This window comes from Sebastes umbrosus, chromosome 5 (genome assembly GCF_015220745.1).
Source record: "Sebastes umbrosus isolate fSebUmb1 chromosome 5, fSebUmb1.pri, whole genome shotgun sequence".
Taxonomy (NCBI): domain Eukaryota; kingdom Metazoa; phylum Chordata; class Actinopteri; order Perciformes; family Sebastidae; genus Sebastes; species Sebastes umbrosus.
The window spans coordinates 7,295,205-7,322,941 of record NC_051273.1 but is presented as its reverse complement, the minus strand read 5'-3'; the positions used below and the strand labels follow the sequence as shown (position 1 = coordinate 7,322,941).

The 27,737-nt window shown below is 40.4% G+C and overlaps 1 protein-coding gene and 1 long non-coding RNA gene across 2 annotated transcripts in view; one reads left to right on the top strand and one right to left on the bottom strand.

Moving 5' to 3' along the window:
* Positions 1–273: 273 nt before the first annotated feature.
* The window catches only part of anos1b (anosmin 1b), a 48,633-nt gene continuing 21,169 nt past the window's right edge, over positions 274–27,737 (bottom strand). Inside the window, exons 3-15 of the mRNA XM_037770977.1 lie at positions 20,586–20,648; positions 19,682–19,889; positions 18,256–18,440; positions 15,377–15,506; positions 12,820–12,913; positions 12,091–12,328; positions 7,240–7,378; positions 5,062–5,298; positions 4,073–4,167; positions 3,068–3,230; positions 2,690–2,922; positions 1,623–1,766; positions 274–1,343 (exon numbers count right to left, since the gene is read on the bottom strand). Of these exons, the coding sequence (XP_037626905.1) occupies positions 1,626–1,766; positions 2,690–2,922; positions 3,068–3,230; positions 4,073–4,167; positions 5,062–5,298; positions 7,240–7,378; positions 12,091–12,328; positions 12,820–12,913; positions 15,377–15,506; positions 18,256–18,440; positions 19,682–19,889; positions 20,586–20,648 (1,926 nt within the window). The 3' untranslated portion in view covers positions 274–1,343; positions 1,623–1,625. The remainder of the gene's footprint in view (positions 1,344–1,622; positions 1,767–2,689; positions 2,923–3,067; positions 3,231–4,072; positions 4,168–5,061; positions 5,299–7,239; positions 7,379–12,090; positions 12,329–12,819; positions 12,914–15,376; positions 15,507–18,255; positions 18,441–19,681; positions 19,890–20,585; positions 20,649–27,737) is intronic.
* LOC119488931 lies at positions 2,713–3,302 on the top strand. Its single transcript, XR_005207061.1, has 2 exons — positions 2,713–2,837; positions 3,074–3,302. It is a non-coding gene; the product is annotated as an uncharacterized LOC119488931 (long non-coding RNA).

Below are 27,737 nucleotides of genomic sequence, written 5' to 3'. Positions count from 1 at the left end.
CACAGACAACAACAGCAATATCATCCTGTTTTAATTTTAGAATTTCAATTAGCTTTTTATTGGCATTACATGTATAGGCAATTAATCTGTGTTGCCATAACAAATAAAGGAAAATAGTGGATAAAGAGAAGCAAAGTAATGGCAATTCTAATTTAAAATATAATTTTATATAATGCAAAAGATAATCATACATAAAACATAATAATAGTAATAATAATAACATAATAAACTGATCCGTTATCAAAACACAACACACACACACACACACTGTATCTTGATATTCTTTAATTACAAAAAAACTAAGACAGGAAAACAATAAATAAAACTGTCAAAAAGTAAAGAAATTAAGTACAAAATTATCAACAGTAAAATGTATAAAAAAGGTTACATAGAGAGAATATTAACATGATAATTACTGATCGCTTGACACCAGTAGTTTTCAACCTTTTCAAAGTAATGCCATGACTGATGATATTTACCACAGGTATAGCTATATTAACTGTGTACAAATGTCACATATTATTATTTAGTGAAATGGATGTAGCATAATGCAAAGTAATGCTGCACAAGGCCTAAGATGTATCAAACAAATGAATTCAGACAGATTTTAGTGAAAAATTAGCTTTTTTTTTTAAACATATGAACAAAATATTCAAATATATTTGAGCTTAATTCAAGGCTTCAGCAACTCAGACCACTGGCTTCAAAGATAACGCAGCAGATTATGCATTGAAATAAACACAGTCAGTCTGTTGCTAAACATTTCTATTTGTACATAAGGTCAGTGCTATATTGTTCTCTACTTGCATGATCAAAAACAACAGGCATTATAAGTCTCTTTACAAGTGTCATTTGGCTCCAGTGATTAGAAATGACCTGATTGGTCCCATCTAAACACCAAACATAGATGCAGCCATGCAAGGAGTCTCACTTTTCACATACACACCCTGCATTTTAATACAAAATAAAAAAAAAAAAATGGTTTAACGATACGCGTCTCTAGACTAACCGTAAGTACTTAATGCTTTTTAAACTGGCACCATGTACAGTTATTTTTTTACAATTTGTACAAAACCTACTGACTTAGGCCATAACCTTTTGGATCAGCTGACAGATTAATGATTGATAAGATTAATGTTTTTTTCTTTGAGAGCGAGTTCACAACCTTCCTGATATTTGAAAAGTGATTAAAGTGTTGATATGAGAGAGTGGTCTACTTTAAACAGAGGAACTTTGGTCAGGTTGCACTGAACGGTGAACTGCAATGAAAGTACGTTGGTAGAAGCGGACATTGGTGAAGATGAGCTTGGTGAAGCAGACGTTGACAGCTGTGGGGTTTGGGCCTGGAAGAGATGGTAGATTGGTAGGATTAACAAAAGATGAAAAGTGTTACACTTTCATAGAAACACATTCTCCAAATATGACAGAAAATGTATGCTATTTAATCATGTTAAAGGGATTGTCCTCTTCCCTTGCAGTCAGAGAATTTTAATTGTAATGTTTCGGACATTCATCAGGTTATTTTTTGTGTATTTTTTCATTTAAAGGGATAAAAAGTGTGACTATTAATTTTTAACAGAACTGCACAAAAGAGCAGTGTGTTACTGAGAAAGCCCCATTACCTATCAAAGTGTAGCGTTGATAGTTGGAGTATGTATGGTCTTGGACACTGTGGTGCCGTTGCTGCCGCCTGCTGTTAGCACCTGGAGCTGCAGCTGGTAAACACTGTCGACCTGGAGACCATGAACTGACACCGACCGCTGAGACTGAGGAGGGTGAAGCAGGGCAAGTTAACAGACACACACGGACACTATTCTTGCTTGACAATAACAAACATATATCACTATTCTTATCCTTTATGTACAATATGTAAATACTGTATCATGATTGTTATTCAGCTTTTATGAGTTAAACTTCAATTTTTTAAAGCTTTTTTTTCACGACACTGCCTCTTTAAAGGTCCCATATTGTAAAAAGTCAGATTTTTATGTCTTGTATATTATAAAGCAGGTTTAAGTGCTTTATAAATACTGTGAAAGTATCGAAAGCGCTCAATATACACAGAAATTCACACAGCCCGTATTCAGAAATTGTGCGTTTGAAACAAGCCGTTAGGATTTCTGTCCATTTGTGATGTCACAAATATACAATATCTAGACCATTACATGGTTTTAGACGTAAACATTCTAAATGTGTCCCAGTTTATTTCCTGTTGCAGTGTATGTAAATAACATCAGCCGACGGGAAGTAAACATGGACCCAATCTGTTGCCTAGCAACGCAATTCTGTTGCAATTCCGTTGAAATGCACTAAAACGGAGCATTTCAGACAGAGGGTAAATACAAGTATATTCAAGCAGATAGTAGGAGGAAAATAATGTGTTGTTTGAACATTACAGCATGTAAACATGCTCTAGTAGAAACACAAAATACAAGTATGAACCTGAAAATGAGCATAATATGGGACCTTTAAAGTATAAATTCGAAGGAAAGAAAAAGGAACTTGATATAAAATACTTATGGACTCATTTACACACACACACACACACACACACACACACACACACACACACACACACACACACACACACACACACACACACACACACAGAGCCCTCTCATATTTCTAAGGTGTTTTCCTCCTGCTGCTAACACAATGTCGTCACTGTAGACCTCACTTTGTGCCTCACCGGTGCGATTGTCTGCGTCTGGGAGATAAGTGTGTCTTCCTGCCCTTCTGTTGGCGTGGTAACCCCTGATTGCAGCGTCCAGGTGAATTGAAAACCCTCCACAGCTGCCGAGTCCAATGCATGCTGGGACATCCTCCAGCGAAGCACGGTGAGCAGGGTGCCATTGACTTGTTGAAAGTCTGCAGTCAGTCTTTCTGGACGCAGTACCACCTTTCTGCCTGCCAGGAGGCGCTCTGACACAAACAAAGGACACAAAACCTTCACTTATGACCATAACTGCAGTTATCTGAAGTGCATTTAACCAGCTAACTGTGTGCATATTAAGAAAAAGGTTGTTTGGCAACACTACTGTAATTTTCTGATAATATGTTGTCTTACCCTCAGTGTGGCAGGGCAAAGCTTTGCCTCCTCTGACCCTGATGGAGGAGCAAGTTGGGGTCGTAACCCAGGCAACAGCCTCTGACCCCGGGTCAGCCTTCATTGCCACGGCGACCCGGTACTTACAGGCGAACAATAGGCCTGTGATGGTGTGATGGGTGCCCTGCAGGGAGAAAATCAAGTTAAGTTCAGAATGAAAAAAAGTGTTTAAAATGTACACAGCTGGTTGTTAAAACTGACATATTACAAGGTTCCTCAAAATATACACATTACCTCTGTTTTTGTTTGCACATAAGCAGCTTGTTAGCTCCATGTTAAAATAAACACAACAGTTTGAAGCGGCACTTGGCAGCTGTGCAGGTTGGCAGCTTCAAATGGCATAACGTGACCTCAGCAAATTGCACACAGCACTTTGATATTTATCAACCCACCGCGTCTGTGATCACTTTAGACGAGAGGTTAACGCCGGGACAACAGTGGGTAAAGATCTAATGTTGGTGAGTGGAGTTTTCTTTTGATGGCAGATATCAGGTGCACTGTATACACTCAATACCACTTTATCTTTTCAGTTGCTTTTACATTCTTTTTAAAAAGAAGGTGTTTTAAATGCAGATTTAAAGTAGATTTTATTTTTCCTATCTCAATTTTGGTGACACATTTAATGGTTAATAGTCTGTAAATCATTTACCCATAGATTATTCTCAGTCAAACTCCTTTCTATATTTAATTCTTTTATATTTCAACATAATATATTTCAGCCAGGGGTTTGACATTTGAGTTCTGGTAGAAGTGATGTTGTGCAGAGACAGAGCGAGATGATGGCAGAGACACAAAGTTACACACAGACAGAGGATGAGAGCATTCCAGACTGATCTGAGTTATGGGGATGAAACCTGATCTCTGATACACACATACGCAGAACAAAACAATGCTCACATAGAAAGAAGACACGTATACACAATTTCAGTAACACAGACACATAAAAGTCGACCAGGGTAGTTATACCTGCACAGTTGTTGTTCTCTCTGTGCTCGTAACATTAGTACTGCAGGTATGTGGACGCCACCGCAAAATGTACGGACCAGGGTGTCTCTGCCTGCCTGTAAAGCAAAAGAGAGACAGACCGACACTACATAAGTGGTGTTTATCTTGTGTTTATTTTCATGAATTACACTGTTTGAAAACTATGTAAAATATCATGATGTACACTGATAAATGTTTTACTTTTCTCTACTTTCTACTCTTTCACATTCTCTCATTTTTCCATCTTCTAGTAAAAAGTCTATAGTTCTTTATTCTTTATTGATGATCAATAATCATATTTGTAGAAACAGCGTTTTGTCAGAGTTCTCACTCTCTGAAGATTATCATTGTAAAGCAAAATCTGCATCTCAAGCATCAGTATACAGTAGATAGAGTGGTGCAAGGATGACCTATTTTTGAAGGCCAACCAGGAAGTCAGCATCGCCCTGGTAGTGGAATATTTACTGACAAATTTTATATCGTAGAACAAAACATTAAAATCTCTTCAGCTTGTGTTAACCACAGACCTTATTTCTGGCATCTAACTAAAAACCCATTTAAAAAAAACATTGACTTCCAGATGTGGGAACAGGAAGTGCTAAAATGCTAACTCATTTATGGGTTTTTAGGACTCAGTCCTGCAGCACTCAATTGTCATAACCACTGAAAATGATGGATTCTGATTGGTTGGAAGGTGTGGATTATACTGGACACATGTTTGACTGCAGTCCTAAATGAATGTGCCAATATTAAACTGTAGGTAAAGACTGCAACAATAGAACTTGGAGAGGGTTATTTGTGTAATTAGTAACTTCTCAGTGAGAACCACGCAAATTTAATTGGAAATGTGTTTAATATTTTTGTGAATCTGACAGACCAAACAGTCACAGGAGGAAAGAGAGGACTTTTAAAATAACATTTGCTGCAATGAAGTTGATTTGCATCTATCTGTTGTTTCAGCATCAACTCACCGTGATGAGGCAACTTCCAGAACACCTTGACCTGCAGCTGGTCGTCATGGTAATGAGGGGCAGCGACCTCGAGGCGCAGGTTGCCAGAGGCGACAGGGTTAAGGGGGGATTCAGGGTGAGGCAGAGAGGAGGAGAGGGGGAGGTCAGAGGAAGAGGGGGAGGAGGATGAGAGGGAAGGAGAGGAGGGAAGAGATGATGAGGATGAAGAAGAGGGGAGCTCATTGGAGAAGTCTTCACCTTTGAGAGGAAGAAAAGAGGAGAGTAGAGGAGAGGAGAGGAGAGGAGAGGAATAATAAATGTTAAATTTTCATACTTTGACTGATTTGACGGTATGTCTTTTTTAATGAGGGCAGTAAAAGGTAAAAATATTTCACATTTTCCCAACAAAAGGACCTTTTATGAGGTCAGAAAAACAAACTACCAAAAACACTTAAAACTTTGGATGCAGGATGATATTCATTGTGTTTGTATGTGTGTATTAAAGAAGCAGTTTCTTCATCACTCTACAGTTAGTATTATTTATACAGTAGCCAGTCTGAAAACCTATACGGGCAACATCACAAAGACACATCACACAAATGATTGGATGTATGAAACCTGTTATATAACACATGGAATTTATAAATGTATTATATTGTGCCAGGAATATCATAAACTGGCGATGAGAGTGCAGCTGGTAGCTAACTTTCCCGTTAATTCCTTCACTCAGAAACACTAATATGTTTGATCCGGCCTGACTGACCCTCATGAGGGAGACCAGGCCGATACGTGGACTGTGTCAAATATTAATGCTGCTAAATTATAAACAACAATATGGTCCATATAAAATTGTTGGTATGTGGTTTGATAATTGAGCTGCAGCTGGCTATAATCCTCTGCTGGGCTGACCGACAGGTCACCTATAAATACCTCTGTTGCACAGACGACCGTTAACAACGCCACTTCCCGCTGTATACGTGAGCTTAAACAGTGCAGCTGTAGGGAGACTAAATATGCTGACAGTCAGTAAATGCAGCTGCTCTGAAAAAACTACTTAAAATCATTAACTCAATAATGTATGGCTCTGTTAACAAATTCATGCTGTGGACTATAAATACAGTACAGTGGAAACCCCTTATAGTGACCATGGTTACAGTGATCCACCTCATATACTGTATGGATCAAAAGGCTTGGGACAGGGGGCGCCCCAGTAGCTCACCTGGCAGAGCAGGCACCTCATGTACCAAGGCTGAGTCCTTACCACAGCGGCCCAGGGTTTGTATCCGACCTGCGGCCCTTTGCTGCATGTCATCCCCTCTCTCTCCCCCTTTCATTGCTATCACTATCACTATAAATAAAGGCATAAAAGGCCAAAAGCAACCTTAAAAAACAAAAGCTTGGGACAGAATCATTCCTGTACAAATGCTGTTAAAATAGTTTGCTTATAGTAATCAAGTAGTCCGCTTAAAGTGTTAATTTTGGGTCTTTTCATACATGACAACATATAGAAAACATTTAAAAAAAAAGTAATTTTCTCTCAATGAAAAACGAATGCGCACGGGAAAAGCACCTGTGGTTGAAGCCGCCCTCGTCAAGTAGATTGAAAATGCCTTGTCACATAACGCCCTCAAAGTGAAACTCTGCAAGTCCTCAACCGGCTCTACAACATTGCAAAGGGCACCATTCATATGCATGCACCGCCTGCACTCCAGTGACACAGAGCCACCCAAAAACTGGCAAAACCTCACCCTTGCCCTTGGTGAGGGTAAAGGCAGAAGAATTGGCAGCGAGCCTGTAAATAGTGAAGCTGTCGTTTCATAACTTTGTATTAATTTAATAAATATACAAATGTCAATTAGATGGTAATCTGCATGAGAAATAGAGAAAAAAAAAAAACTGCTATAATAATCTGTTTATAGCGATCAATTTGACCTGGACGGACGTGATCGCTATAAGAGGTTTCCACTGTATTTACTAACGGCATAGCAAGTTCCTGAAATGTTTTAAAATGTGTGCTTCTATTTCAGGTTGCTAGGGGAGTCCTTAGGTGGCTGTATTGTTGCATCACGGTAACACAAACAGTACAGCTATAGTTTACACCACTTGAGCAAGAAACCTTTGTCTACTGAGGATGGTATACAGTGTTACTGTCAAATAAACAAAGTATACCATGATGAGGAAGATGCTTTGTTTGTTTACCTGAATGAGTTATTGTTGTGAAGACAGTTTGGGCTCTGGGACTTTTCAGCCTCTTCTGACCCCAGTAGGCCACCGTCTGGACAGACAGGAAGTAGGAAGTAGCAGGCAGCAGACCCTGCAGCCACAGCTCACACTGCGCCTATAACATATTAAAGAGGGGGAACAAAGAAAGAGAAGTTTTCTTAGCCTTTGGGAACAGTGGTTATTGGCTACTTCTCAGTCTGTCATAATTCACTTTGACATGTTAGAATTTGACCGGGGTCTTGTAGAAATGGTACCAAATGAAAGACAAATAACGATGTATATAGTAGATTGATAATGTCTTGATGAACTTGTGTTCTTAAAGGGATAGTGATGTTTTGAAGTGGGGTTGTATGAAGTACTTATCCATAGACAGTGTATTACCTACAGTAGATGGCACGCCCCTAGTTTGGAGAAGCAGACAGTTACGAGTTACCACACGGAAACAAAGCAATGCACTGCTGTGGACGAGGCCGGCAGCAAAATGTATTTTCGACTCCTAAAAGCAAGGCCCAACTAAAAAAAATAAATATAACTTTAAGTGTACGCTATATTTAGAATATATTCACCTCTTTACCTTGCCGTCAGACCTTTCCGACGGGGAGCTGAAGCCGCTGTATCCGTCTATGTTCTCGCCAAAGCAACCAGAATCCATTGTAATTTCACCTCGCAGAACAGAGGAGTTGCTGGTCTACCGCTGCCTTGATCGGTTAGTTTGTTTGTGTTATTGTGTGACCTTGGTGAATCCGAAGTAATCAAAGTCCCACAATAACACAAACAAACTAACTGATCGAGGCAGCAGTAGACCAGCAACTCATGTGATCTGTGAGGTAAAATTACTGTTTCTTTCAATGGAGTCTGGTTGCTTGAGCGAGAGCATAGATAACGGCTTCAGCTCCCCGTCTGAAGCATAGATGTAGCCGTAAACCGGCGAAAATATTCTAAATATAGCGTACACTTAGACTGATGATGATTTTTTCTAGGTGGCAAAGATACGTTTTGCTGAAGGCCCCGTCCACAGCGGTACATTGCTTTGCTTCCGTGTGGTAACTCCTGCCCTGCCAACCGCCATCTACTGTAGGTAATATGCTGACTATGGATAAGTACCTCATAAAACCCCGCTTCAAAACACCCAAACTATCCCTTTAAATCCCAAACACCAACTCAGGATCACCACTATAGCCAGCGCCGTTACTGCCACCGTCTTCATCATCCTTACTGTCATCACAGTCCTCATCACCATCATACTGAGTGTTGTGTGTGTGCCCCACTATGTGATGGACAGTCCAGACCTGTTCTGCATTAGCCCGCTGTTTGACTGACAGCTCATTAACGGGCTCTTAGTCGATCAGGTCTGTCTGTCTGCGTGGGTTTGAGCTAGTCACAACAAAGAGATGCTTGCATGATAACAAGTGTGTGTCCGTGTGGTTCTGTACGTGCGCACACTTAAGACAGAATGAGACAAAAGCACGTTAAAAGCAGTTTCTTGGTGACCTGCAGACAAAGTGGGGTTGAAGTATTTCCATTACGCTCAAGATAGACAAAACATATGGCCTATACAGCTGCATGTATGTGTGTGTGTTTGTGAAACAGAGTGAGCGAGAGAAGCCTGGATTTCTATTTTGGTGCATAATGTCAGTGAACATTATATATAAGAGGCCGATGTATATTTAAAAGCACTGATTCAGCAGAGTTTTTTTTTCCATGTTTGAATACTTCCTCCTTTTACTTCAGGTTTAACGCTGAATCCCTCCAGTCCTGCATAAATTCCTGAGTGACAGGATATATGTTTTATACACATCTAGGGAATGTACCATCATGTGGTAATGGAGAGCAAAAATGCTTTCATATGAAAACTATTTTACACAGCATAGAAATGTTGTTCTGGTCCCTACCTACAGTACCTGTTGTGATGCTGCTGTCTCTCTGTGTGTGTCTAGATGCAGCTGCAAGTAGGAAACACTAGTTAAGGGGCCTCATTTAAATTCCAGGCCTCCCAGCCAAGCAGAACAGAGGACCAGACTAGAGATAAATGGCTCCACCAGGCTCAGTCTGGGATCGCCATCACTACTTAGGTCCATATGAGTGTGTGCTCACATTTTAACCTCCAAACTTTGATGTTCATGGTTTTAATTCAGTTGTATCTTCTCTTGAAATGAGTACTCACATTAGAGTTGGACGACTAAGTGGGTCTAAAGCTGAAGGATCCTATGCAAAGAGTACCGTCCGAAGAAAAAATGTTCAGTTACTACACAGGCAATCATAATTGTTGCGTCAAAGCTGCGTTGTTTACTGTGATTATGGGTATTTTGGCGATGCTGACTTATTACATCACCATCACGCCTGTAATCATGCTAGTAAAATCCACCCTCTGTGGACTGTTATTGCAGCATTAAATATAATTTCAGAAATACAGCAAGAATCCTGTTGCATTTCTTAAGAAGTTACTTTGAATTGAGCAACAATGAGACAGCGATGGTTCACTGTCTTTGTCTAATGCTTGTTATCACATTTACATGTTGTGCTAGCAGCTACAGTAATGAATAATCATCTAAACATCAGTCATATAACTCTACCTTTGCACAGATTTACTTCTATGCTAACTGAACACTCACTAATGCCCTTGTGCTGTAACGGCTGGCATGTTTTCAGTACATTCCCAGATGCTTTGACTTGAGTTAAAACATGTTATCCAAATGCAGGAAAAGTCGCTTCTCTCTGTTGTCAGTCAATCTAGAGTTGTCGTGTTATTTCACCACCGTGAAGCCAGACCTGCACGTTGTCATAGCACGCTAACAAGGTTATGTCTTGTGAAGATAATGGTATGTCTATGTCTGAGGACAATATTGCATTTTCACATAACATGCACAAAACGTCTGCAAAAGTAAAGGGAAAACGTGCCAAACAGTGATTTCAGGGTGAATACATCAAAACCATATCTAAAGTAGTGCACATGTAAAAAATATTTTGGTGAATATATCATGCGACATCAGAACATCTAAAACACTTTCTTTAAAATGTTTCATAAACTTTGGTGGCAGGCAAGTTTCAAGTTTGAAGTATGCAGATTAAACAATATGCACCTCATTTTTGCTCATTACATAAATCCTAAAGCTTAATTGAGATGTCTGAGCAGTTCCGCTAGGCATCCTAATTCTGACTTATAGGCTTTTTTACTGGCCACAGGTTGTTCAGCAGGTCATTCTTTAATTTGAGGTAATCATTTAAAGGGATAGTTTGGGTGTTTTGAAGTGGGGTTGTATGAGGTACTTATCCATAGTCAGTGTATTACCTACAGTAGATGACGGTCGGCACGCCCCCAGTGTGGAGAAGCAGACAGGAGTTAACGTAGGGAACCAAAGCAATGTACTGCTTTGGATGGGGCCGGCAGCAAAATGTATTTTAGAACAGCAACTCTCGTGTTCTGCGAGGTAAAATTGCTGTTTTTTTCAATGGAGTCTGGTTGCTTTGGCGAGAGCATAGATAACAGCTTCAGTTCCCCGTCAAAAACCTAGACTGTATAGCTGTCTCACAGCAAGGTAAGCCGGCGAATATACTCTAAATTACACACTTAAACTGATATTGAATTTTTTAGGTGAGCCTTTCTTTTAAATGGCTAAAATACATTTTGCTCCACCGTCCACAGCAGTATATTGCTTTGGTTCCATTCGGTAACTCCTGTCTGTAATACACTGACTATGATATGTATCTCATACAACCCCACTTCAAAACACCCAAACTATCTAACTAACATTAAGAATGAATATAAAGGAGTGTTAAGGAGTATCATCCGTTCCTATGGTGTGTGTTGTTTTCCTATTCACTTGTGTGATGCTGTACCTCAAACATATAAGTTGCTATCTGTGGTTATATTAAATTAGTTTGCACCACCACTTGCATACAGAAGCTGTTTACAGAACCTGTTCTGTTTGAGCACTGCAGAGGCCTGTAAAATCACTGCAGTAATCACAACCAGGAGACAACAAGGAATGTATGTGTGTGAGTGAGTGGTGCATGGGTTTACAGCTCCAGTAAAATCTCTCAGGTGCAGCTATATAGATCTTGTGTGTTTGTGAGTGGAGACTTTTTGCCTGGTATTCACTTCAAAGGGCTGTTTTAGGGTTAAAACTTGGTTTTAGAGTTAAAGAAATAGTTCAGCATTTTGCTTAATATTATTCGCTTATTCGCTTTCTTGCCAAGAATTAGATGAGAATATCTCTTTTCTTGGCCTGCAGTCTTATTGTCACCGTGCGGTTGCCAGGAAACCAGTGGAGCCTCCATAAAGTCAATGCTCCTGGCCAAGATATAGTCCAGCACATAACCCCCCGTAAGACCACAACGTGCCATTTTTACACTTTAGTTTTTGTACAGATTTATAAATGAGATATAACTCGTTGATTAGTGAGCTTTAGATGTGCTGGTAGGCAGATTTTCTTACCTTTGGACACAGCCAAACAAGTTCCCACCTGCTTCCAATCTTTAAGATAAGCTTACTGTCTCCTGGCTGTAGCTTCATATTTATCATACAGACATGAGAGTGGTATCAATCTTCGAACACTTGGCAAGAACGTGAATATGCCTGTTTCCCAGAATGTTGAACTGTTCTTTCAAGGTTAAAATGTGCTGAGAAATACCACATATGAATGGGATATTATGTAGGCCTATATCATATACTCAATGTGTTCATATGTGTGCGTTTCTGGTGGGAATGGATTGCACAGAATAGAGACAAAAATGAAACTTGGATAATAATAATAATAAAATAAATAACAGTTAAATCACCATATTCTTTCATTTAGTGTAATTAAGTTTATAAAAATGTTTCCTTACCCCTTGAGTCACTCTGCTGTTGCTCTCCTTTTTACCCTGGTCTGGTGTGCGCGAGTGTGTATGACGCGTGTGCATGTTATTATGCACTGTATGTGTGTGTGAATGCAGCGTGTGTTTGTGTGCAGTGTGTGCATGTCGAGACATCCAGGTGACTCTGTAGTTGTGGACTGGCAGGTCTCCCTCTCTGGGGGGCTCCCAGCGTAATAAGACCGCCACCGTGACCCCACTGCCCCCCGACCTGAGGAGAGAAGTCAAACAACATCACAACATGGATGTAAACAAATTTGTGGTAATAGAGGAGAATGAAAGGCACTTCCGTCCACGTAAATGTTTATGAACAAGTAAAATTGAGTGGCAGTAAAATAGATGCAATATTTGTTTGTCATCTGCTTTCAATGTTGGGTTTCATTTCATTTGTTCTTTTATGTGCAGCCAATTTATCATCTTATGTAACAGAAGCTACAATTTAAGTCCTCACCTCTGTTATTAAATGTTTTATTGGAATATTGCTGCTGATCCAAGACATGGTCTGAACTTTATATGACCTCGTTTAATATTACAGCACACAAATAGAAGACACTGCAATATATGATTGGAAGGAGGTCAAGGATGAACTGTAATTTGCGCACCACATTTTATGACTGATTGAAAGGATGCACAGCAACTAACCCAGCAAGGAAAATAGCAAAGACATTCATCTATCTAATCATATTTCATCTATTGAGATACCTTTCTGTGAGCTGGGTCGCTGGTTGTGAACCCGTCCAGTCTAGAGTTTGGTTGCTCACTCTGACATTTATTGGAGGTTCTGGAGGTGACGGGTCTGCAGAGAGAGAAAACAGCTGTCAGGAGAAATGGCAGAAATAGAAAGATGAAAGATGAAAGATGAAAGATGGATACAACAGCTTCAGTTCCCCGTCGGAAAGAGCTGTCTAACGGCAAGGTAAAGCGGTAAAAATATTCTAAATATAATCTATATAGTACACTTCAACTGATATTGATTTTTTTTAGGTGGGCCTTTCTTTTAGGTGGCTAAAAAACATTTTGCTGCCGGCCCCGTTCACAGCAGTACATTGCTTTGGTTCCGTGCAGTAATTCTTGTCTGCTTTTCCAAACTGGGGGTGTGCCAATCATCATCTACTGTAGGTAATACACCGACTTTGGATAAGTACCTCATACAACCCCACTGTAAAATACCCAAATTATCCCTTTAACTCAGAGCTCCTTTCATGGGGATTTGGCAGGTAGACAGTCAGAGGGCATTGTTCAGAGAGATTGCAGTTAATAAATCAAAATGAAACTGTAAAAGAGGAGAAGACGTCCCCTGTGAAAATCACACCCTGGACATGTTTGTTCCTACTGCCCCAGTGGCGAGGAAGCATATATGAAGATTTAGTGACTAATTGGGGTTAAGATTGTGGATTTACACAAAGCAGCGGCCGTTCACCAGCTTGACTGAATTGTCTAATACCTCGATGTTTAATGTGCTGCAGCAAAGCAAAATAAAAAAGCCATTCTGGGGGGAAAAGGCTAATTTCCTCTTGGTCTCATTCAAGTCTACAAAGCCAATTAGATTTACAGCATCAAAGGTGAGCGATACTGGAGAAGCCTGAAGCTTCCCCTTTCAGTAGCTACCACAACACAGACCAAAGGCAACCACCACTCACCGTCACTGTTTGCCTCCAAAATTAAATCCTGAGGTCGCTGCTCTTTCAACACCGGCTCTGTATCTCATTAGAAACTCAAACCCCAATCCTGTATTTGATTAAAACTACAAAATGTATCTGATTAGAACTACATCCCCCATGGCAGGCCTCCCACAGGCTCCGGGCTATGTTTGGCTGACCCAGATGCAGAGATCAAAGTTAGGGCAGCATATTAGGGCTGCAAAACCTGGCCTGCGTGTGGTTTTTCTTTGGAATAGGCAGAGTGTATCTCTGCCAGCGGTAATTTCTAGATCAGAACCAAAACACACTGAGGCCTTTTTCTCTGTGTGTGTCTTTCTCAATCAGTGGATTTCAGTCCATTGTTTCATAAGATGAAGACATCAAGATGAGTTCTCTGAACCAGACATTCCCTTGTAATTACAGCTGGCAGGTACTGTGCAACCCTAATATCTGAATGAACAGGGAAAGGGAATTTTCATATTCTCTTTCTGGTTAGCATAAGGTCACAGTGGAGGAACTCCAACCGTCCTGACATCTGCCAGCTTCCTGATTTGTGACCTCTGACCTCCAGCCCCTGACTAATCAGACTAATGAACTGGAAACACAAGACTCTGACTCCTTTGAATGTTTAAAGTGTGTGTCTTTAACCTTTAACCCTGGCCTTCAAAATACATACACATACAATGGCACACATACACACATTTTAACAACTTATTTATGTCCGCATAGAGAAAAACAATACAAGGACACAAATATTAAAGGTGCCGTAGAATACATTCACAAAATCTTGGACCGGTGACACAGGTCTTTAAAAAAAAGAAAAGCGAATAAGAGTATTTACAAAATGTCTAATTCCTTTAATGCGTTGATGGGCCAAAAGGAGCTACCAGAGAAGTTCCAGTGCACCGTGTACACAGGTTGTATATTCTCTAAACTTTATTACATAAGCAATTCTACTATTTGGTGTTTTGTTGAAAGCGGTGGAAAATGCTATCCTAGACACCTCTTCGTAATCTCCCATAAGTGCTCAACTGATAAAGAACGTTTTTCCATAGCTCGGTCCAACCTGAAGTCATTATTCACATACAAACATGCTCTAGCCAATCCCGGCAGGGGATTCATATCACTAGCCAATTCTGGCACAGCACCAATATGACCTAAGTCTGCTAAGCATTAGAGCTAGGACCTCCTACAGTGGATGTGTGTGTGTCTACTTTCTCCCTGTCTTGCTGACCCACAATAGCAATTTGGCACTAAACCAACTGAATGAGTATGTGTATTGTAAATGTATGTGTGAATATGTGCATGTGCAGTTGTGTATTTTCTGTTTCCTGTCCGTGTTTTATAGACTGCCTGTTTTCCTGCTCTGAGTACCTTATCCATCAACTCTGAGTGAAAGAGTGAGAAAGACCAGGGATGGAGAGGAAATGTTCTGACTTCCCCTCAGAGAGGTGTAATATCTTTCATAAAATTACGCAAATGGAATCTGTGATTTGCTCAGTGTCTCATGACAGAGTATCAAAATTCAACAGATAGGTTACGGAAACATGCGGGAGGATTCATCGCTCTCTGCGGGACTCTCGTAAAGAACATGAGAGCATGTGTTTGGACTGTATTACCTTTACTGGAGATGTAGTGTTTGCTGGGTGTGGTGAAGCCTCTGCTGCCGTGGCTGTTGATGGCTGCTACTCTGAACTGATACCAGCGCTGAGGTCTCAAATCTGACAGAACCACATCTTCAGAAAGGGTCTAAAAATACAAAAACATCACATATAACAATGAACAGGTGCATGACAGAGAAAAACTTTTGTTCAACATTCCCATTACTTTTCTTAATCTCACAGATACAATTATATATATGATTCATGACATGTAAAGGGACTGTTTGTAACTTCTTACACATATAAATCAATCCGGGTCGGAATCCCATGCGCTCTCACGTGTGGCTACGCTGTTCAGACAAGAAACCAACACAAACTACACAGAAGCACCAAAACCGCAAAGTTATATCTAGTGAAGTCCGTCTTGCAAAACAGTGTTGGCCGCGGTCAGAGACCGTAGCTTTGGTCTCCAGGGCCGGAGTCTGTTGTACTCTGCTCCTCTGCCTGCCTGCTTGCCTTCAGTCACACATTGCGCTCGTTCTAGCTATTTCGCTCCACTCTAACGAGCATGCGCGCACAGAAGTGTTAGTTTAGCTCTGAGAATGACTAGTGAACGTACAGTGGATGTTTGTACAGACCAACAGAGATTTCCCAAGTCTTGTGAAGTGACGGGGCTCCGCAGCGAGAAAAGTTATTGCGTCCGACCAAAACTTTGGTGTCTCCCTGTTCCCTCAGGCCGCGGTCAGGAGGCTGAGGCAGGGAAAGCCAAAACTAGGATCAGCAGTGATTCATGGAGAGACCTTCGTCTGGTCAGCTAACATTACTGCCAAGCAGGTGAAATATAGAGTGATATTGTGGCTATAGCTGACGTGTGTCACCTCACTATGTTGAGTGATGCTCGTTCATGGCTATGTAGAGCGAGCACAAGCGCGAGCTCGATGCTGACTTTCGTTGACTTAACGGCCACAGGTGTCGCTGTTAACAAGCATTTCTGATTCTTACAAACAGTCCCTTTAAAGAGCAACATCCCTTGAAAATGACAGTTTTTGCTGACCTCCAGTGGTTTCACTTCTAACTTTACTACAGTGATGTACAGGCCTACTCCAGGACACTGTGACATCACAATCATCAGTGATGCTGGGTGTGGTCACAGGTGAAACAGAATTTTCAACCAGAGAAGGCTCGTGTTAAGTCGCTCTTTAAAAACAAGTCTCACTGATGTTTTTTTGATAATGTTGTTCATTTTTAAAACAAAGTGATTATTAATATACAATATCTTTGAGGGTAAGATACAGAAAATATTGATCCTCAGGTGACAAAAACTTTTTTCACCTTTAAATCTTTAAAGGAATAATACGCTGGTTTGCTTTCTTGGTGAGTTATGAGAAGATTGATACTCCTTTCATGTCCGTCCATATCTGTCCTGGCTACAGCCAGGTCCTGATTAGCTTATCTTAGCATAAGACCAGAAACAGCTAACCTGGCTCTGTCCAACAGCAACACAATGAGCCTACCAGCACCTTTAAAGCTCTCTAATTAACAAGTTACATCTAGTTTGTTTAAGCTGTACAAACAGAAGTGTACCGGACTATTTCTTGGAAGTGACTGCGTCCAGCTGAGAAATATAAGGCTACGGATACAGATTAAACAAACAAGGTGTAACTTATTAAAAAGAGCTTTAGAGGTGTTGGTAGGCAGATTTTCTCGCCTGTGGACGGAGCCATGTCAGCTGTTTTCCTGTGTTTCCAGTCTTTGTGCGAAGTTAAGCTAACTGGCTGCTGATAGAAACTTCATATTTAGCGTACAGACATGAGAGTGTTATTAATTTCCTCATGTAACCCTCGGCAAGTAAGCAAATTTATATATTTCCCAAAGTGTCAAACTATTCATTAAACATGATTCCAGGTCCTACAAGTTTTTGATACTGAAATCCCGTTTACTTTGATTTTCTTAATCATAACTAGAAACAGCTCACTTCAATCCAAGCCCACTTTGGCCAGAAATGTTCCGTCATCCCTCACAAATCCATACTATATCTTCTTTCAAAAACATGACAGAGCCCTGTGTACTTTTAGACATCTAAGTTTCACAAGTTAATGAGGTGGAAAGTCAGATGAGCACAGTCGGATTGGAATTCCATCTGATAATAGTGAAATTAAACGATTTGCCAAAATTATGGTTCAAATTGCTAAAGATTCACATGTTTTGTCTCCCTGACAGTGCAAATGTAATCAACTGCTCAAAGTCTACTCATACACACACACACACACAGACACGAGCTGCCATCTATTTAAGTCTATAATGAGCGTTCAGTCATTCAGAGTCAGCCGGTGGAACGACTGTGGCTGCCTGTGGTTCCTTTTTAAGCTCTGCTTATTTACCTAACCTCACACAGGCACACACACATGGACGTACAGTGCATTGCACACACACACTCGCTCATACGCACACACAGAAATACGGTTTACCCTGGCAGAATGGGAGTCTGGCTGGGGTGGAGAGGTTTAGACAGCAAGGCAGCAGACTGATGAGGTGGAAACAGAGTCTAACATCCATCTCCATAGCTGAGAAGTTTCATCATTCGAGGCAAATTGAGAGTTATGAGTTAAAGATATGTTACAAACTTTGTGGCGCTGTTCCACTGTTAAAGGTACAGGGAGACATTTTTACAGCTTCAACGACCATATGCCATGTTGTTGCATGCTACCAGCTTCCCTTCATCAATATTTCCACAGCTAATATCCCCCAGTAATGTAGAGAGGGTGATATTAACATAACGATGCTGTATCTTTTCATATATGAAAAGATGTCTCACAAAATTGAATTTCTTTAAGATTTCATTATCTCAAATTATCTAATCCTCGATATAAAGACCCGGGCTGAAAGGTGAGAGTTACCATGGCAACAGTAGTCCATGGAGAGGCGTGGTCTTCACTTGGATGAATCCCGACGTTCCAGCGGGACTGGAGCATGTAAACCACCGGCTCCACGCTGACGTTGAACTTTGACACCCACACCACCTTCATCTGACCCTCAGAGTCTTCTGCAAAGCTCATCTCTCTGCGAGGCTTCAGAGGAACACCTGGAGGAAATTATTACATTATTATATTTAAAAACGGAAAACAGGAAAGTGATTTTCCTATTTGAAAGACATTTACATAACATCAAATAACACAAAGAAGTGATTGTGAGACTGATGGTCTGAGGATAGATGTTGTACAGATTGTGACTTTTGTGATTTGACAACAACTTCCGACATAGTGACACTAGGAAGAGCAGGTGGTACATTGACAAGCGTCACAGGATGACTCAAACGCCATCATATCTAATTGTTATAGAGAATAGGGTATATAATAGCTGAGTCTTTAAGAGAGTTGGAATGAAAACATCCTAAATACACATTTAGGTGTTTATTTTACTACTTTGTCTATTTGTGTCAGTAGATTTCTACTAAATTCACCAAAAGTTACTGTTACATAATACCTCATGTGCATATTTAAACAAAACAATTCAGAAAACTTATATTACAAAAAATAATTGTCTTAATGTCAGTAATTAACTGAGGAGGTTTCATGGCGATATCTATCAGTTAAATTTTTTACCCTATTCACCTGTAGTGTCTCCCCTTAAACATCATAAATAAAAAGTAGGATGATCCCATCAGGCAGCAAATATTATTGACTAATATTCACTTAAAAGGATTTGATCCGTGGTTTTAAAGTTTGCAGCTAAAAAAAAATGACAAAATTGGTAAAGCAAAAATACATCCATCACTCAAACAATATGTTTTTGTGTTTAATTATTATGGCTGCTCAATCTTCATTACAGAGGCGTCTGAGGCAGTTTGTACTCCTGACTACTGTAGCTCCATGCAGACTTGAGCTGGAGCTTTAAAACCACGGCGGGGCTGTCTGGGACCTCAGATGCAGTCAAGCAGGCGGTATTTAAGGATCTTTATTACATTAAATTACATTTAACTCATTTGGCAGACACGTTTAACCAAAGCAACTCACAACAAGTACATTTAAACACCATGGGAACAAGAGCTAGATGTCATCAAATATAGGAAGAAACAACTAACAGCATGTTCAGTGTTATGAGTAACAAGCACAGGTGGCAATGATAGCATATCAGCTAACAGAGATCCTTTTAAAATGCTGTTTAACCAATGATCAACATCAGTATCATTACTTTTAATCAGCACAGTAACATGCTTATTGAAACAATAAAAAACAATTATTCAAACATTTTTCTCCCTCCATCAGTGCAGCATCCTCTTATAATAAAGCCCACAAGTTGTTACAGATAACCTGCTTTCTTTACCTTTATATAGATTGGCGGCGGCTTGGCAAGTGTGTCCACAGCCATTGGAACAGCATTTCCTGGGGGAGGGACAATGCTGGTCTGACGAGCAGCTCTCCACGCAGGCTGCAGCGAATCCGGTGGCTCGCTGAGGTGGAGGGCAGTCCCCCTGGCGAGATGACCTCAGAGAGGTCAGAAACTCCCTGCTCGTCACACACTCTGTCTGCTTCTGAGGGAAAGAACAGGGGGGAATTGTTATTACTACAGTTGACACATAACGGAAATAATACGTAATATATAAACACACATGTGAGGGTAGAAAAACACACAGCAGACGTGGAAGTGTTTCCTTTGGTAAACTCCTACTGACTCTTTGAAGCCAGCCCTTGAGATCTGGTCTGAAAGGGGGTTTGTGTGTGTGTGTGTGCGTGTGTGTGTGCGTGCACACGGCTGCAGATCACCAAAATGTAAACACAAGCTTTAGCTAATAGCTCCGAATTACCCTGTGTTCCCAACCAGCCAGCCAGTCAGCCATTCAGACAGTAACATGCTTCAGCTATTGTGATGAAAAACTAATCTGAAGACCACAGCGACTGGCTTTTACAAATAATCATTTAGGGCCACACACACACAAAATATATACATATATAACTGCTGCACACTCTCACATTATGTATACATTTAAAAGCTCACAAACATGTTATTCACACATAAGCTTGCATAAACACACACAGGAATGTTCATTCATGGCGTACACAGTCAGAAAAAAGCTTCATGGTGCCAACAAAAGCAAGTTTCTGGTGCAGGAGTGACACAACCACCAAGGGTGTTGTGTCTCACACACACAAACACACACACACACACACACACAAACACACACACACACACACACAATCATACACTATGAGCTCTCTTTCCGTCTTACCTCACAGGACTTTGGAGAAAGCACTTTCCTGGTTTCCCACAGTTCTTTGCATGGCTGAAGACACTATACATAAACAAACACATAGAAATGAACAAATATGAGGCTTTAGGAACAAGAAAGGGGATCACCGTCTTAAAGCAGCAGTGGGTAGAAATGGAGCAAATATGATTTAAAAAAAAAAGTTATTTTCATGAAACGTCACTATATCCTGACAGTAGTGCATGAGACAGGTAATCTGAAACAAAATCATGTTCCTCTGTGTCCTCCGGTGTCGTCCGGTGCTCCTAATGGCATCTGCAAGATTTCACAGACCGGAGAAAAACAACCAATCAGAGCTGATCTGGAGCCTGCCGTCTCTGAGCTGCTGTCACTCGCAAACTCCGATCAAACGTCAAACTAGGCAGCGCTGATCAAATATGAATCAATATTCTGTTACTGTAATGCCTATTTCTTGCCTCAGCCATGTTGAGATCAGTTGAGGAAATGCCAAAGCCACTCCCCAAAAATTATCATTATGAAAGTAAACAACAAACATTGTTAGTACTCACAGCTGTCAAGCAAGCAGCTTGTGGAAGACTCCGGTGACGCACAATGAGTGCACAAGCAGAGTGAATGAAATGATTGGACGGGCTCATTACAGTCCTGCAACAGCAACAGATAGCAGATTTTTCTTTCTTTTTTCAGAGCATTTGATTTGTTGATTGCTGTCGGGATGTAATGGAAATTTCAACAAATGCAACAAAAAATGTATTTGAACAGTACTACCAATCCTAACTTTAACGGCCACTTTCGAGAGTGGTATTCATCTAACTCTACACCAGAAAGTGAAAGTAAGCGAATTTCTGAAAATGTCTATTCCTTTTAATAGCTGAGGTTTGAAGAAAAACAAGAAAGAAAAAGTGTTTGAACAAGGATAAATGACAATGTGTCAGAGGGTTTTAGCATTTGCAGAGCTCTCAGGGTTTAAGCAGGTAGGGAACACACACTCATAAAGCACATATGCACACACTCATCTGGTTTGCCACCTCAGTGAACTGGTGAATGATGGCTCTTACCAAATTAAAACCAGACAACATATAAAAACTGTGGTTTCACCCCCCAACCTCCACCCCTCCTCCTCTCTCTCTCACTCCCTCTGTCTGTCTCCCTCAGCTCCCCGGTGTGCCTGGCTTCAATCATTTCTCCAATTTATTCCATCTCACTGATTCCAGGGGAACAAACAGGATCAACAAAAAGCCATAAAAACTTCATCTTTTGTACAAATAAATGGCTACTGTTGGATGAAAAACTGTTCTCCAGAACCCCCAGCTGTTTTAAATAGGCTCATTTGCAGACTAACTATGAGTACTTTTAGGGTTATCATCACTTGAGCATTGCATTAAAGACCATGTACACTCTAATTTCATGTAGAAAATTAAGGACAGACACTACATAGTAGCTTGTCACTGGGCTTCATACAGCATCAACAAACCAGAGCCAGCGAATCCACATGTGCTGGTTTCTTAACCTGTGGGACATAAAATGCAGTCTCAGCGTGAAGCCTGATAGCTGTTTAATGTTGTACAGTCGGCTCATTTCATTCTAGTCATGGAAGAAAAAGTTTGCATAAACTCCACCCCAAAGTCTCCCTATTGACTATTAAACACTCTTGCTCTGTACGCTTCAAATGTGGCAGTAAAATTGTTGTAGTTTGCTTCTCCGCAGGGCTGTTAGACTGATGTAGGTTCAAATGGATTCCAATAGTGACAATAAAAATCTAAATATCAAGAGAAATGACTTAAACTCCCTCTTCGCTGTCCATATGTATGTCCACATTACGTTCCAAACACTATCTTATGTTTTTTTTTTTTATGATTTTATAACTTTAAAGGGACTGTTTGTAACTTCTTACACGTATAAATCAATCCTGGTCGGTGTCCCATGCGCGCTCGTGTGTGGCTACACTGTTCAGACTCAGACTCCACCAACACAAACTACACGGAAGCACCAAAACCGCAAAGTTATATCTAGTAAAGCCCGTCTTGCAAAACAGTGTTGGCCGCGGTCGGAGGACGGACGGGGAGAAAATAATCATGTATTGCAGCCTAGTATTTTTGGGTGTGGGTGGAGGGTATTTATTATTATCATTATTAGTATTTAATTTTATTTTATTTTCAATTCATGTTTTTTTTCAATTATGCATTTTTTTGTAAATCATTTCCAATGCATAATTTTTAAACAAAAAAAATGTTGCTTTTCAGGAGACTTGATGCACATCCATTTGTTAAGTTTACCAGTGTGTGGTCTTTCATAGGTAACAATCATTGCAGGTATTTTGACGGTGTCCCTTTAGGCATCACACCAGTCTAGGTGGCCGTGGTATTGAGAAGATGGCAAAACGGCCACACCATGCATGTTAGACGGCCTATCTCCTGCTCAATGATAAACATGAATAGTTTTGCAAAAAGATGACTGAACAGCCTCACCATACAGATGATGCTGCACTTTAGAAGTTTCTATGGACTTGTCACAATTGAATCCATTAAAACTGCCGTAAAACAAATTACAAGCCTTTTACAGCTACCTTTGAAGCCTTTGTCCACAAAAAACACATTTTGAGAGTGTGATGTGTTTCTTCAAGGAGCTCTCGTGGGTCTCTTCACTCGACCATGTGCTGCTCAGGTTGTCTAAATCTCCCCCAAAACACCTCACACACAACCCAACCAACCAACACATGCGCACCACTCTATCTTGCATCCAAACCCAGCCCGCTCTGTACTCCCCCCTCTCCTCCTTTGCTGCCACTTTGATCAGTTACAGACATATTTAATTTTTCATACCCTCCCCTGTTCCTCTTCCCATAATCCTCTGTTCTTTTTGTCTCCTGTCTTCACATTATCACTCCTCTTCTTCTCCTCCCTGACCTCTCATCATCTCCGTGCTGCCTTTCTCAACCTCCTTCCGCCTCCGCCTCTCCCTATCCTCCAGTGCTCCAGGGTTGTTTACCCCTTTTAATAGAGGGCATGTGGGGCATCCCTGTGAAATAGAAGAGCGCTGACCATGTAATCCCAATGTCACAGGTTTGAGTCCTTGTCCTGCCATTGTCTCTACTATACGGCATCTATCAAAAGCAAAAATGCCCCCAAAACTAGATAACTAAACACATCCATCCATCATATTTTAGATGAATACTAATTCTTGCAAACACCAATAATAATAATTGCTCTTCTTGTGATTTTTATAAAAGATATATTCCCCCACTGTAATTTGAATATTCACCCTGAAACTGTACTTTTTTTAGTTTACACCCTGCACTCAGTATACCCCCGACAGTGTGACAACATGGCACACTCCGTGAAGAGGACCCGCTCCCTATAAGGGCTCATTTTAAGCTAATGAAAACACAATGATTCTTAGTTTCAGGTGATAATGAAAACATAGTTATGAATATTATATTCCATTTCTGCAAATAGATTCCCTGAAATGTTACACACTGTTCCTTCAAGTAAATAAGTAAATGTGAGTATCTATTATTTCACAATCGTATAATAGTACAGTAGGAAGAGAAAAAACAAGAGAGGTGGGGAAGAGGGAGTCGAGGCAAATGGATTTAAGCTGAAAACACTGGTGGTATGTACGCGGTAACACCTTACACTCTCAAATATCACTTGGATGTTGTAAATCACAGAAAAGTACACACACTGTATTTGTGTAAGATGAGCTGAGAGGCGAACGGACACTTTTGGCCTTGAAGGCGACATGATGAGTTATGTGTGTGAGAGAGATCGGTGGATACAGCGGAGGTCAGAGGTCAGAGATGTTACAGTTTAACACACCAAAACACTGTAACAACAGAGCCTAGATTAATGGCCGTGTATGTGTCTGTTTGTGTGCACAGTTTGCATGGGAGCTCCTCAGATATCTGTGTAATAATTAATCACACACACACACACACACACACACACACACCTTGTCTCTCAGCCCTCCTCTGGCCTCTCCTGCTGTTTTATGGCCTCACCTGCCACGATAGAGGGATGACAGCCACACTCAGCGAGAGGGAGGAGAGGAAATGGGAGAGGGAGGGGAGGAGAGATGTGGTTTCAGAGTGGATATGGAGGAGGGGGAGGTGAGTGTCAGTTGAAAAGGAGAGAAGAGATGAAAGACAAATAGTGAAACAGGTCCAGAGAAAAGGGAGAGAGAGGGAGAGACAAAGAAAGACTGCCACAGACCAGATGTGCTCACTCTCCATATACAGTCACCGGTTCAGTGGGTGCAATGTGAAAAACTATTTATGGTCATTTATGTGTTCAGCTTGTCATCAGTTGTTCAGAGTCTATTTTATATTTCCTACCATACAGTACATAAGTGGCATTTACTATTGGGTATCATTTAACATGTTTCTATACTATTCCTTTAGTTTTCTCTTGTAGTCTCTTCACAGAGTCTGCCATGTTTCAGCAGTAGCCCAGAACGGACAAACCAAACACTATTAACTTGTCCTGCTTGGGCCGACTCGCTGCCGTCGCCACAGCTCTTTCTCTCTCTCTCGCTTCGACACTCACTTCTCACGTATACACATATTATACGCACTGGCTTTGCTATTCTCCAAATGACATATGCTACTACAACAACAACAACTGGCTCTAGATGGGGACATTTGCATTTTTGCGATGGCCACTGTAGTTCTTCTACACGCTTGTCACACAGGAGAGGCTTCAGTTGGTTGCAATGTGCAACCTCACCGCGAGATACTGCCAGATCCTACACACTGCTCCTTTAAGGATGGAAGCAAGCCAACCAGCTATGAGATGAATTGTGACCATAAAAACAAATGATAGATAAACCTGCTTCCAACAACAGGATGTTTCTTCTACTATAAAAGATTCTCTCATTCACCTTCTTAAAAACAAAAAATAACTTGAAAGTGATTTTCCATCAGCTTTTCTCATCTTCCACCAGCAGCTGTTTTGAGAGCCTGGACGCTCTGTTTGAAGAGAAGAATAGTATCCTCATCATGTTTTCTCCTGCAAAGCCATCCAGCAGATTTCCAGCGAAATCTGAACGGTGGCTCACATTGTAACACACAGTTCAGTGGTTGATGCAGACCCAGTGATGTCACATACGAACTTGAGGTTAAAGGTGTAGTGAGAGAAGTAGAGGGCCACCCAAACAACAAACTGACAGGAGTGTTACAGTACAACCTTGTCTCCTACAACATACCTTGTTCCCATACAACTAAACTGCATGCTCAATTACATTTTGAAGGAAACACATTTTGTGCTGGATTACGGTAGCCGTTTTAAACACGTGGTTAACATTGTAAATTGAAACAAAACAAAAAAGGAAACAAATGTACTTAGGTTTAGTAAAAAAGCATCATGGTTTGGCTTAAAATTACTATGTAAGTGAACGTTGACTTTCAGTTTCACACAAGACACAAAAAGTGGTCTCTTGGGGAAAAGTCCAGTGTTTGTTGACTCATCCACTGACCCTCCCACCCGCCAGTAGTGGACTTTCTTGCTTGTTACTGTATACTCGTTATTATACCATGCAACTTTCATTAACGGTTGCTCGATATACTATGTCACCTGCTCTGCGCATCGCTCGTTGTACTACGTCACTTGCTGCGGCTTTCCGTTGACTATTTGTGATGCGTCAAAGACAAACGTAATCCACAACAAAATATGTTTTCCTCAAAATGTAATTGAGAATGCATTTTAGTTTTATGGAAATGTACTTTTTAGGAGACAGGGCTGAAATGTAAGGAAACAATAATAGTCTGTGACTAATACTGTGAAAATATCTAATTGTAATTTTTTGGACCAAAATTGTGATTGTTATTGACATCCCAGTCTGTTTAGTATAGTATGTGAAATGTCATTTTGCAAAACTTGACAGAAAAACTTACATTATGTGTTTCTAAATACTTCAGATTACAAAAAAATGCACAAGAAAATGTTTAATAACTCTGTGTGAATTTGAATTTAAATTGAATTTTTTCATGTTTTCTTTCATCATTTCACCTCTTCAATCTTAAGTTATTCTATAATGGTCACACTATTGTCTCAAAATTAATAAATGAGTGCTGATTTATTAATGTTACAGTGCTACATTCAGATTTAATACTGCCATATGTAATGTAAAATAGAAGAAAAAGAGCATTGAGCAAGACAAGAATTGGCTCTGAACGAAACTAATTTTAAAAAATCGACATTACAATTACCTGTTTTTCTACCACAATATTAAAATTACAACATATTCTATTTACAGGAAGCACATTTTTTCTAGACTATATGAATATGCAACTGTACTTATATGCTAAATGAGATTCTACAGAACATTTCAGGGGGCACAAACTCGCTTCTTTTATATTTTGAATATGCACACATACGCATACATGTGTACACACTCTCACAGATACACACACTTCAGGCTTTGTGGTACGTGAGTGAAAAGTAGCGGAACAAATTCCACAAATCCCTTTGAAAAGCATGTTAGACTTTTGCCAGACCTTTAGGAAAAACATGTACAACAACCAGAGTTAACTTGAGTCGGCAGCTTGCGGGAGGAGAGGAGAGGAGAGGAACGGCTGGAGGAAAGAGAACAGAGGAGAAGAAATAGAGATCGGGAGGACGGTCAAAAAGACAAATGCTTCGAGATAGTTTGGTGGTTAACTTCCTCACCTCTCAAACCACATGTGCCCACAATAACCTCCTAATCCTGCCAGAGCTTTCTCTCTCTGTTTCCCCTCATCATTTTCTTTCTGTGCTTTCTCTCCGTCTAAAATAAAACTAGACTGGCTACTCTATTTTGGATGGAGAAAGGAAGGAAGTGTGGACAATAAAGAAATAGATGTGTTGGTGGCAACTGGCGCTCAAAATACTTGCCCTACATGAGGTTTATTGTTGTTGTTGTTGTTGTAACTGTGAGATTAGCTCTTTCTAGAAGGCGAAAATCCCAAAACAGAATCAGTCAGGTTCAGACTCAAACGCCTGATATATACTGTATGTATATAAATAATATATTCCCTCAATGCCCTGCGAGAATGAGCTGGCATTTCTAACAATATTTTGACAGAACTGGCACTTATGGCCAAGTAAGTGTAACATATCTCAACCAGACATCTTATTAAACTACTGGACAAGTCTGAACAGCAGAGGGAATGGAAATGAC